Source organism: Mchenga conophoros, linkage group LG20, assembly GCF_057382185.1.
Source record: "Mchenga conophoros isolate Kocher_MC1m ecotype Shallow Benthic linkage group LG20, M_conophoros_male_GT1.1, whole genome shotgun sequence".
NCBI lineage: Eukaryota > Metazoa > Chordata > Actinopteri > Cichliformes > Cichlidae > Mchenga > Mchenga conophoros.
The window spans coordinates 24,601,778-24,614,906 of record NC_140545.1 but is presented as its reverse complement, the minus strand read 5'-3'; the positions used below and the strand labels follow the sequence as shown (position 1 = coordinate 24,614,906).

Sequence of the window (13,129 nt, the reverse complement as noted above, 5' to 3'; positions counted from 1 at the left end):
ACCAAAACATCATTAGAATGTTACTGTTAAACTAAAGAAAAGCGGATGGAGATTGTGGCATGTCCAAAGTTTATGTAAACATGCGCAAAATGTGATCCTACTTTGTTTGAAATGGTTGATTGAAAGACTGGGCCTGCAACTACTTGCTGTCTTCAGACTTAGGAGCATAAAGACAGCAATATTAAGACAAGTCAGTGTCTCACTCTGCTACTGGTTTGCAGTTAAAAGGAGTTAAGTTGGCAATTACAAGCAATCCTTTTGTGATAATACAGCAGTTAGCTGTGATAAATCATTGAAGATTTAAAATCTGTTGCCATCTGTTGCAGCTCTGATTACAGAGAAATTCACATTAACTACTTAGATTCACAGTCAAGCCAGAGCCTTGTAGATTTGGGGCTAAAAAAAATAGAAGTTCTTCCACAAAGATTGACGTAGTTTCTGCACAGTGGCAATTAAACTGCAAAAATGACATTGTCAATAAGCGGACTTTTGCAAACAACTCATTACTGATTCAATTTAAATTTATTTATATAGCACCAAATCACAACAACAGTTGCCATAAGGCAAAGACTCTAAAATATTAGAGAGAAACCCCAACAATCAAACAGCAAGCACTTGGAGACAGTGGGAAGGAAAAAACAAAACAACCTTTTAACAGGAAGAAACCTCTGACAGATTCAGACTCGGGCCCGGGTTGCCAGAGACACGGGACAAAAGGCAGACTGTAAATGGTAAATGGCCTGTATTTATATAGCGCTTTACTAGTCCCTAAGGACCCCAAAGCGCTTTACATATCCAGTCATCCACCCATTCACACACACATTCACACACTGGTGATGGCGAGCTACATTGTAGCCACAGCCACCCTGGGGAGCACTGACAGAGGCGAGGCTGCCGGACACTGGCGCCACCGGGCCCTCTGACCACCACCAGTAGGCAACGGGTGAAGTGTCTTGCCCAAGGACACAACGACCAAGACTGTCCAAGCCGGGGCTCGAACCGGCAACCTTCCGATTACAAGGCGAACTCCCAACTCTTGAGCCACGATCGCCCACTGTGAACGAGAGCCAATCATTTGCACAGCCAAACAGCCAAATCATGAAATTCAAAGCAAACAAAGAAAAAAAAGAAGCAAAAATTAGACTTAAGAGGGCCTAGACCCTGAGTAAAGAGAAAGTTATCTACTGGGTCACGCGTGCAGTAACAGTATGTAGGTGGCAGAATATTGCACTGTAATGAGATAATGTTTCACTTCACCTGACAGTGGTTTCACTGTTGTGGCGAATGATGAAGCCATAAATACAGCACAATATCTATGCATTACATGTATTAACAGGTTGTTGTTGTTGTTTTTATAACCCAAGGAATAACCCAAAGTCAAAAGGAGCTCCACCTCCTCCTCCCACACAATCTCTGATCACACAGGTAAGAATGGATTTTTCATCCATAGTTAAAGGTCATCACCATTTTACTTCAATCTATCAGTAACATGCAGATATGCTACAGTTATTATCAAAGGGAAATAAAAGGATCATTATGGCCGCAATAGAATCTTCCACTCCTCTGTGGAATGTCACCTTAATGTATTTCCACTACTTGTCAGCTGAAAAGTAGGTCATACTGTAAAATTAGTGGATAGTGGTTTTAAGGTTGCACGAGAAAGAAAATGAGAAGAGCCCCTACACATGTGTGATGCATTACAAAAAGCAGGCAGTGGTACCACGCTATTTTCTGATCAATAGATGGCAGTAACATGCCAGCATGTGCTGCAATATTCCATTTCAGGCCAGAAGAGGGAGGAAGAAAAGCGCAAGTAAACATGGGGAGATATGTACCACATGTGGATGGCATAAATATTTTTGTGTCAAATATTCAAATAATCCTTATTACATACAGATACCCCCTCATACACACACTACCATGCGCTGGAAGATTCCATAACTCTTAACTTTTTCATGAGTAAGGTAAGTTTTGGGTCCAGCCCTTGCGGTGCCCTTCCCTCAGTGATCTGTACCCAGCTCACAGGCTCATGCATCATTAATTATTCATGCATTTGAAGGTATTGCACTGCCATTGACACTTTGAGTTTTTTCTGGGACAGGGCTTGATTAGCCCTTAAGTTTGAAATCACCTTTCGACTCTTTGAACTTAGTCACTCTGGTGTCTCTGTGACTTTCTCTTTGTCAACCCTTTTCTATCTTTTAGGATGCAGAGTTCTACTCTGTGGACCTCGAGCGAGACAGTAAAGGTTTTGGCTTTAGCTTGAGAGGCGGCCGGGAGTACAACATGGACCTATATGTGTTAAGACTAGCAGAGGACGGGGCTGCTGTAAGAAATGGCAAGATAAGGGTAAGAATCTGGGTTGTTTTATTTTGATTCTCTGTCAAAATACATTTTCATGTACTAAATTTCTTTTTTGCAGTGTCGATGAAACCCTACCTTTAGCCAGTTGCCACAGTAACATGGCCTCTCTGTTTTCAGGTGGGAGATGAGATTTTGGAGATTAATGGTGAGAGCACAAAGAACATGAAGCACTCACGTGCCATCGAACTGATCAAGAATGGTGGTCGGAGGGCACGGCTCGTCCTCAAACGGGGAGATGGATCTGTACCTGAATATGGTAGGTAATGCATTATGGTGTGGCGCTGAAACTCATCACTGTCACTGCTGAACCGCAGACTAAAGTTTCATATCTTTGTAGTGCACCAGAAAAACTTTATATTCCTTAAAAATGATCTTCAGCTGCACTGCTAACCTAACTGATAAATGTTTAACAGGAAGACATGTTCAAAGTGTGATTAATATGTAACAACCTGTCATTTATTGTTTATCCACAAAACTGATCTTTCAAATATATATTTGATCTTAAAGAGCTATTGCACAGATTTCCTGTGTAGGATTCTTTTTCTCATTGTCAATTTACTGTTATTTGCTGGTTCAACTGGGATTTTAATTTTCTGACACTTTCTTTTACCCTCAGATTGTTTTCTTTTGATGCTTTATAAAGAGTTTGTGTCAATATTCTTTTGTCTTTGACAAAAAATAACTTCCTCTCTCTTAATAAGATGTACTGTAAAACAGCCTCCTGTCTGTTTTATTTGTTTTCTCCTCTCTGCTCCTCCTCCTTTCTCTCTCTGATTGTCTCTCGTTGCTGGGCTCTTCCTCCTCTCTCCAGCGATGATGGCTCCTCATCTCGCTGTTGGTACAATGAGAAATGACAAGATGGGAGAGCCCTGTTTCTACCTAATGGGCCAAAATCAGACAACGGTTTGTAGCCAAAAGTCTGTCCCACTCCACTCTCCCTGTCACCGTTTTCCTTTCAGTTATATTCACCCCTTCTTTCAGCCCATACCACCCTGCATCCCATTGTGTGTGCGTGTTGGCGTGAAGACCTGTTGACATTGTATACAAGCTTTGTCAGCCTCATTTAACCCATGTTATTCAACTTCTGTATGCATATGATATCCCTACCCATGTGCCAGCTTCAGACCAGACATTTATTAATGGGACTAATTTAATTCAACCCGTCATCACACGCTGCTGCCACCTGCAACCTGTCTGTTTTGGGGGGGGGTTGGCAGACTTTCAGCCAAACAGTTTTTTTTGCTTTGTTCCTCCAATTAATGTACATTAAACTCATCATTTTATTTTGAATGATTTCCTAGGTGCCTGCTGTGTTATCGATAACCCCCTGCCCTACACTTGCTGATGTGTTGCACCTGCTGTTGTTGCCGAAGTCACCTTGTGTTTTAACCTGCAGCCCTTATAGCGAAACCATATTGAAATCATGTATAACTTCAATGCATTTTTTGTGTGCAGATGTGTTAAAGTGTTACACATCAGCTTACATTAGCCGGATTTATTCTAAGAATAAATGCAGCAAATGGAAGTATACCAGTATGCATGATTTCCATCAGTATCTGCTTTGATTTTTTTTGTTTGTTTGTATCATGTCAATGCAAGAGCTCAAATCAGCCAACAAGGAAAATCATGTCTGCTGATCGCAATTAATTTCACGTTTTTGATTTTTCTTTTTTTTTTTAAGTTTCTTTCCGATACTTGTTGAAAAGATATTTCCCGTTCTTTCTTCCCTCCTGCAGACGGCAGCAATGACGGGCACCCTTCCGCACCCGGGGCACAAAACACTCCGGAAGTGAGAACGCTGCCACCCAAAAGCCGATATCACACCTCATTGGAGTCCAGTTATCCACCAGACCTTCACAAACCATCACGCCAGGAGGAGGCTGTGCGTGGCCGAGACATGGACAGGAACAGGGACAGGGATGGGTCAAATCAGATGGACTACCAAGGCTGGCAATTTAAACCCCATCATCATCACACCTGGAATAACAATCACAGTCAAAGTTCCCCCAGACAGCAGTCTCCTGACAACAGCAACAGCAGTAGCAATGGCAACAAGAAGAGCCGGGGCCGCAAAGTCAAGAAGTCTGAGTCGGAGAGCGGCATCTCTAAACTCCTAAAGACTCTGAGGAAGGACAACTCGGGGAAAAAAGCTGCAGCTGCCGAGAAACTGAGGGAGCGAGAGCTCTCAAATAGCAGTTCTACTCTGGACGGGAGATTTCGTCCGCAGCGCCGCGGCTCCCTCGACCGCTCACCGACCCGAAAGCGCGCCTCGTCCCCTGATCACCGGCGGGCCAAATCGATGGACCGCAGGGCAGAGCGAGCACATCGCGACCGTACACCTGAGAGGGATTACGATGATGGAGGGTTCCTCGCAGTCACCCCCGATCGGAAGTACAATGAGCGGAGGCTCCTCAAGGACTCGCAGATGACTGGGCAAGTCAGGGAGTTTACCACCCCGGAGCGCACCAACAACAAAGGGGATTCCTTTTCTCAAGCTAGGGGCCGCACATACGACAGAGCCACAAAGAACGGCAACCTTCTGCGAGACTCTTCATCGGAGAGGAGAGAGGAGAGACATCGGACAAACGGGAAAATGGAGAGACTGTACAGAGTTGAGCGGGACTCTTCCCCTGATAGCACCTACAGCCGGGATGAGCTGAACTATGCAGCCGCACCAAGACTAAAAGACTACTACAGCATGATGAAGAACAACGCTGCACACAGTAACGCTGCCTTCAACAACACCGGCCACAACAATAACGCAGTAGGCCGCAGCCCGAACCAGCTCCCTGAGCCCAAGAGAAGGCTGTACAAAGAAAGCCCGAAAGACCTCAGCATCTAGAGCAGAGCAGAGATCCCCCTCACCACTCTCTCTATCTGTGCAAACTATGTACCATACACTGGAATTGGACTTCTAAGGATACTAACTCTCGTGCTTTATTTGGTCGAATGGTTTGATTTGATTAACTTTACTACTTGTGATCCCATCCAGAGATTCATAAAACAGCAGGAGTACAATCCTATCAGTTCACACTGTTTTTGTCATTGTTTTGGTTATTTTGAGCATAACAAAGGTTGTTGTACTATAGTAAAGGTATTGTATGTGCCTGCATATGAAATCAGTGATATTGCTTTTTTGTAGGCATTGCTGACTCTAAATATTTGTTCCCTCAGAGGTATGAAACATGCTTCCAATTGTGGTAACTACTAAGCTTGTTTTCAACTTGTTTTTAGATGTCTTTATCCATTCCTGAATTGCTTAAAAAAAAAAAAACTATAGCACAAGACACTGGTGGTTCACGAGAACTGTGAAAATGGACTTTGCAAAAATCTAAATGTTAAGATTTGATGGTGAAACTAGAATGATAATTAGATAATTAATATATGACATTTTTGCATTTGCTCACTATTTATTTTTGATTCGGCACATATCTCCAGTAAGAGTCATTCGATCTTTTATTAAGGACCAAGGTAAAAGTATACAACGGACTTGGAAATGCATGCTGAGGCAGTGTAACCTCTTTTGCCTAAATACACGCTTCCAAAACTCTAACGAATTATGTGAAAATTGGCAGTGCTATTATTAGATTTCCCCCTGGAGAAGGATTGAGGAAAAAACTGTGTGTACTGATGCGATGGGAAAGGAGCTCGACTCGCTTTCAGCTACAGGCAACAATGTTCTCTGTTGTGGAAAAATGTAATTTCACCTTACACAAGTCTGCATTATGCCATAATACCAGCCGAAGCTGCCATGAAATATGATTTTTGAGATATGCCAAAAAAAGTAAATATGTAAATTATCCCTGTGCAAGATGCATGTGTAAATTAAAATGTAGTGTGATCACTTTATTTGATGGGTCTGAGTGAGAATAATTGATAAAGGAACATGCACTGTAATCCCACAGTAACTTTAAGCCCTGTCCTCATGTTTATTACAAGCACGTTTGTGCACCGACCACCTCCTGGGTACAGAGGCGCAGAGCCCATGTGGTTACGTGTGTCGGTAACATGGAGATTCCCGGTACAGGGGACAACTGATCTGCCATGCTGAGCCATGCTGTCATGCCACTGGAATCTGACTGCTGCTTTTTACTGTTGTTTTGTGTGTATTCTCTGTTTTATGTTTCATTTACAAACTAAAAATATATTGGGAGGAGGGGGGAGAACCACAACAAATGCATTGTTTAATCACCATTGTCACCATGGTACTGTATTTAACAAAAAAGAAGCGAATCTGAGAAGTGTTGGCCATCGTCTGTAAAGATTTTTTTTTTTTCTCCAATGTAACTACAAGGAACCTGTGGAGGAATAAAATGTTGCCTTTTTCTTGTACAAAAGAGAAATTTATGAAAACCCTCAGTAGTGAGGAATGTGACATTGTGTTTATATCTCTGAAGTGGACCTGATGATTTGTGGGGAAATATGTTGATTTACTCTGGATCAGGTATGTAAAGACATTTTAAAATGAAAGACTGTATGTGGTCAATCAGAAACTGTTTAATGGTTTGAATCTCTCTCAATGGTTAGCCTGCCTTTGTATTATAAAGCACTTGTATGCAGTCTGTGTTCTTCAAGCATTATTTCTTGCAACGTGCTCCAGACATAATGCTGTCTCTGTGTTGATAAAAGCAGTACATGTATATGGGCCAATCTTTTTTATATAACTATGCATATATAAATACTACATTGTTCATAGCTTTATTTGACCCATGAAGCTATACATAACATTAGTCAAAGTACAAGTAGATGTGGACTTATCCAGCTTCTTTCCTTGAGATGGATTACAATGTATATGTAGCTATCAAAAGAAGTCTGTGAATGCTATTTTTATTATCAAATAAAGTTTTCCATACAAATTCAAAAGGATTTCTTTTTTTATGCCTGACTGCACATCTCAGGATAAGCTTTTGCGTTTGTTCAGGTTTTTTGATCACGTCGCTGGTGAGCTGGTCGTGGTTTTGATGTGCAAGTGTAGAGACTGGCAACTGGAAGAAAGAACAATGGTGATTGTACAGTCACTGGCCACTTCTTTAGGTGCAGCTGCACAACTGCTCGCTTATGTGAACACACGAGAGCAACTCAATGGGTTTAGGAATGCACACATGGTCAAAACAACCTGCTGAAGTTCAAACTGTTTTAAAAACTGCTTATCTGTTGATCACACACATCTCTAAAAAAAATTTAAATACCTTCTTCAGAGGAGGAGAATGTGTCTACTGACTCCCACACACAAAAAAAAACATGTAAGATAGTAGTCATCGATGTGGGCCGTTAGTTATATTGCTTCATAGAGTTCATTCTTCTTTATCAACTACACTAGTAATTTCTGATCAGTTTTATCTGTGTAAAAAATACTGGGGGTACCCAGTGGTACCCATCAGCCTCCTAGTACAAACACCTATAGTATAAATTTGAAAAGTATAGGTGATTTCCTTTTCAACTTATCCCATTCACAAGACTTTCAGAAAACTTAACCTCTGGCGTTAAGATCAAGATCACTGTGATTCAAACGTAGAAGCGGCACTGATGGTATCAATCTGAATCTCAAACGTCACTTCGTTCTCGAGTTATCGCATTAACAAACTCGGGTGTCCACATTGTCTGCCTGGGAGGGTGACAACAACAACACCACATGAGCCTTTTATGGCTGAGGGGTAAAAAACTGAAGTTTACACAGATTGTCAGTGTCTGAAGGTTGTCTACTTATGTAAATGCTGGACACTGTGCAGAAAAGCAGGAAAAAGGCAAGTAGTTGTCCAACAGGTCCACAGTCATAGGTTTCATGTCTTAGTTTTAATTTGTAACTCAAATGGGTAACTTGGAAAAAAACAAAACAAAAACATAACATGGCAGCATGGATACAAGGAGCTAACATGCTGTTATGGGTGCTGTTTTAATACATTTGGACAATTTGGAACTGTGAAACGGATAATTACTCATTGCCATATAGGAATGAGTGTACCAGTTTAGCAAATGTATTACACCACAAGGTAGTGTACAGTTTAGTTACCCTTAACAACAGTAACAGTAAATAACCAAAATAATATTTTAAGTGTTTCTGTAAAAAATTAAATTTTATTTTTAATACTAAAATATCATTGCTGTTATCAATGAATTTACAATGTTTTTAAAAAAAGTTAATTACTTGCAGTCCTGAACAGAAAAAATATTTTTAGTGATTGAATGTTGGTAATTAAATGCTTGAGTAATTTCTGATTTCTTAGAGAAGTCCAGTGTGCCAGCTCAAATTTGGCTTTAAAAATGTAAATTCAGTTTTATTATTATTAATAATAATAATAATAATAATGACTAATATTACTTTATTTTATGTTTCATTCTCCCCAAAGAGGAAGGAAATTTGCTCTGGACTCCAACTACAAGTTACCAAGAGCACAAGCATCACAATTCACCTTGTTCAGTAACGTATCTGTGATGCAAAAAGACCTGTGCTCATATTGTGCTCATGCAGTTCCACTGCACAAGCACCACGCTGTGTGTGTGTGTGTAATACTATTGTTTATGTAATATACTATTATGCTATTAAAACATTAGAGAGTTTTATAAACCATTAAATATCAATACTCCTTATTAATACTAATTAGGTTTACGTGTAATAGAGTCTTGATTGATTCGTCCTTTCACACTACCTGTAATGTTTCCATTGAATTTGCATGAAGGTGTCACTTGGTTAGACTCATTTGGTCATCTAATAAATCTTTGTCAACCTTTACATAATGTGATTAATATCTATTATCAGATAAAGTTGTGTCTGGTGTCATGCATACTCACCGATAATAAGATCTTATAATGTTGTAATCTCTTTATTAGGCCAAGTTCTAAGCCCAAGGTGACCTGTGACTGAAATGAGATTATAGAGGCCACTTGTAAACACTAAGTACTAAGTTTTTGTGTACTGTTTCATCAAGTTTAACAGTAGATGAGCAGTAGTAACTGCAATAACAGCTCTAAAGTCTAAACTGACTCAAGACATAAATGCATTCTGAATAGGTCGTTCACATTTATTTATTTGATTAAATATACTACAATCATATGAACTTTGCCACCCAAACTGTAAGTAAAACATAAACAGGATGTGTCATTTGCAAAGTGCGTTTTATTTTACGTTGCCTTGATTACATGCCTCTACATTCAAAAATAAGCCAGTATCATTTAGGATCCAACTGTGAAAGATTAGCATTTTTCCTTTTCCTCTCAGGAAAAAAAAATCTCACCGATTGTTAAGTTGGATATTCTGTACATACAGGAACAACTCTGTAATGGGCTGACCTTTACTGCAACTGTCTTTAGGTTGAATCAATTCGTTTGTAAAAATACAAAAAGGAAATTATTTCTGTAGACATTAGCCTTCAGTAGTTTCCCTGGGGGAGCAGAAGTCTTCGTCTTGGATGGCGGATCACGGAGCCGTTGCTTGACGCCCCTTTTATGCAGGAGACACAGAGCTGGAGGACACAGAGGAAGCCTCGGTCTTGGAGGCAGTAGAAGATGCTCCCTCCTCTTCTTCAAAGGGATTTTTCCCGCAGCACAAGGTGGTGATCATGCAGTGGCGGAACTGCTTGTTCATGCAGATGTAAATGATAGGGTTGTAGATGGAAGAGCTCTTGGCAAAGAAGGCTGGGAGGGTCATGAAGACTGGTCCAAATTCAGATCCCTGATGTGTGAAGATATACCAGGCCACTCCGGCATAGGGCAGCCAACATACCAGGAAGGAAATAACCATCATAATAACCATGCGGGTGACTTCCCTTTCAGCCCTCTGGGTGGTTTCAGACTCCTGCTGGGCAGCAGCAGCCTCCTTGACAGCACAGAGCAGGCGGCCGTAGCAGAAAAACACAACAGCCAGTGGAATTATGAAGTGGCAGATAAACATGTAGATAACAAACGACTCGTTGTTGAAGCCTTCTGCACGTGTGTAGTAGTCGACTCCACATGAGCACTGCATGCCCTCAGGGATGTAACGAGACCAGCCGACAAGAGGGGGTGCAGCGCAAGCAAGGGCCGCTAACCAGGTGAAGGCCAAGCCCATAATAGCGTGGTTCTCCCCAAAGCGGAAGTTGCTAATAGGCTTGCAGACGACTAACCACCTTTCAATAGCAAGGACAACCAGTGACCAGAGACCAATCTCACCACCGAGGGTAGCAAAGAATCCTTCCAGATTGCAGCCAAGGCGACCTAGGACGAAGTAGCCATGCATAGAGGTGTAAACCGTTGTGGTGAATCCTCCAAACACCATGAAGAGGTCAGCCACCGCAAGGTTCAGAAGGATGTAGTTTAGTGGGGTTCGCAGCTTCTTGTGTTCAATGGTGACATAGAGAGTAAGGAAGTTGATGGGAAATCCAACAAGGATGAGAAAGAACATGTAGGCACCCAGAGCAGCATAAGCTGCTGGGCTGACAAGGTAGTGCTGAGGGTATTCATAAGGACTCCGGACAATACCAGTGGTGTTTACCATAGGGACATAGAAAAAGGGTCCCTCTGTGCCATTCATGGTTGCGGCTTGTGGTTGCGATCAGCCCTTCAGAGGTGTTTCTTCTGGCTGTTTGGGAGAGTGATGGTACAAATGCTACAAATGGAACCAGGTAGCTACAGTCTGGCTTTTAAAGGCACACCTTGGATTATCACTTTCCCAATCTGTCAGCACAAACTGATTTAGGCCACAGTTAATAACTAATCCAGCCACCACTGCAAACATTAATGACCACTCATCAAGATATTAAGGTTACACCTGCTCACGTCTAACACGGCGCTATCCAGTGACTGTATGTTTTGAAGCATGTTAACAACATCGTGTCTAGCGAGAAAATAAGCTTTTAGTGCACAGTCAGCTTTAAACCTACAACTGAGGGAAACTGTTCAGTTCAGATGTCTCTTAATATCTCTGCAAGTCTCCTCCACATGGCTCAAAGTTATAAAGCTCTAAATTGGAAGTTTTAGGGGATTTTCACTAATATGGACATCTTTTCCTGTGAGTTTTAGGAGAAATCTATTTTAACTGTGTTAATTTAAGGTGCTTACGTTTAGCCAAAATATTAAACTTTCATTCAATATTAATTTGCATAGGGCTGCTAATGGATAGCATCTCTCTATATTAATCACATCCATTTACAAATTCAATTCCATCATCTAGTAAATTCCTGAATAATATTGACAAATATAGGCATTGCAGAATGATTAATTTTAGACTCTTTATTAAATACTGGATGCTGATTTCGTTTTATTTCATAGTTTTTTCTTTTTCCAACATAGTTTCCTGCAACAACTGCTAAACACTGGAGAGAGAAAATAATAGAGCATTACTATGATGCCAAAACTTACACTAAAGTAGTAATAGTAACTTCAAAGTTCATACAGTTTCATTTTCATGTGCTACCCAAAATCAAAGCAAACAAAAAAAAGACCAGGAAAGAAAAATAAAGTATCACATCTGAGTCCCACAGTATCCTACTGAGTGAGAGTGACCCTCGCAACATTAAATCCATTACAGGCTTGTGAGAGGAACACATCCATAAGCCCCAAATCTCTTTAATACAACACCCATTAGGAAAGTGCTGAGCTCTTTACCAACAGCTAAGATGGTCCACCACTCAGCAACATTACTGCCTCTGCTCTACATTCAGTATAGTACAGAAAAGCACAACTTAGAAAACAGTAATATATGAGATAAGGATACGTTATGAGAAAATTAAAAAGCCTTTTTCTTCATCTGCTGTCTTGGTCAGAAGATATAAATAATAATTTGCACATGAGGCAAAGACAAAGTGCTTTGTGTAAAAAAAATCCACTTGGTTACAACTAGAGTTAACATGTATGAACCCATAGATAATCCATAGATAATTAATCACTGGGCAAAAGTGTTGAGCAGTTCTTCAGGGCAATAGTTCTCAAGGCTTTCTGCAGCTCTTTCAAAGTTTTTCTTTGGACATTGGCTGCTTTCACACTCATTTTCTGTTTATTCTTGTATTTGACCATTTTCAGAGGAATCTTTTCTTTTTTAATTTTGTTTGCTTATTTCTAAAACACTGAGGATTCATTCAAACAATAAATAAGTAGGCTCGAACAAGAATATGTCCCATTTCCAATGTCTCAATCTACATAAAAGGTAACAAGAGAGGCATAAAATTGTATTTTTGCACTGTGAAGTGATTCCCAAAGAACTATTAGTTACTCTTAATCCAAAACTTGATGTCTTGACATGGTATGCAGCACATCCTAAAAACAAAACAAAACAGGAAACTGGGCAAGAGGAGGAAAAAACACAGGCTTAAAAAACTAGCTACAGCAGCATGCCCTTAAAAAAAGGAAGAACTCCAGCAAAGACTTGACACAGGACCTGGGAGATACAACTACACTCAAAAAACTACTTGAATGGAAATTTAAAAAAAGAAGAAAAGGATTTCCATGTGATTAAATTGCTTTATTTTAGCTTTATGCGATTCTGGTACTGTATTCCAATTGGAGCCTATCCCAGCTGTCATAGTGAGAGAAGCAGCATACACCCTGGACAGGTCGCCAGTCTATGGCAGGGCTAAAACAGAGAGACAGTCGACCATTTGCACTCACATTCACACTTCTAGGTAATTTAGAATCACCAATGAATCTAAGCTGCGTTGAATTTCATGCAGATCGTACATGATTTCATTACGTTTACCACAGAAACACGAAATTATTTTGTTCAACAAAAAAAATTCAAGAACAGAAAATATGTGTTATATAATATAAATTTGTGAGCTTGCCTATTAAGATTGCA

General features: G+C 40.5%; 2 protein-coding genes across 14 annotated transcripts in view; one reads left to right on the top strand and one right to left on the bottom strand.

The window, feature by feature from the left end:
- The window catches only part of LOC146550887 (membrane-associated guanylate kinase, WW and PDZ domain-containing protein 1-like), an 89,569-nt gene extending 82,342 nt beyond the window's left edge, over nt 1-7,227 (top strand). For 12 of the 13 annotated variants that reach the window (XM_085260889.1, XM_085260887.1, XM_085260888.1 and 9 more), the window contains 4 exons: nt 1,365-1,425; nt 2,206-2,349; nt 2,482-2,620; nt 4,101-7,227. In XM_085260889.1, the coding sequence (XP_085117015.1) occupies nt 1,365-1,425; nt 2,206-2,349; nt 2,482-2,620; nt 4,101-5,206 (1,450 nt within the window). In that variant the 3' untranslated portion in view covers nt 5,207-7,227. Of the gene's footprint in view, nt 1-1,364; nt 1,426-2,205; nt 2,350-2,481; nt 2,621-3,175; nt 3,268-4,100 lie in introns of all 13 variants that reach the window. The other variant, XM_085260896.1, reaches the window with a different exon arrangement.
- A 2,233-nt stretch (nt 7,228-9,460) lies between these two features.
- Nucleotides 9,461-10,968, bottom strand: LOC146550886 (rhodopsin). Its single transcript, XM_085260932.1, has one exon. The coding sequence runs from the start codon at nt 10,868-10,870 to the stop codon at nt 9,806-9,808; it is 1,065 nt and encodes a 354-aa protein (XP_085117058.1). The 5' UTR covers nt 10,871-10,968; the 3' UTR covers nt 9,461-9,805.
- Nucleotides 10,969-13,129: the final 2,161 nt, after the last annotated feature.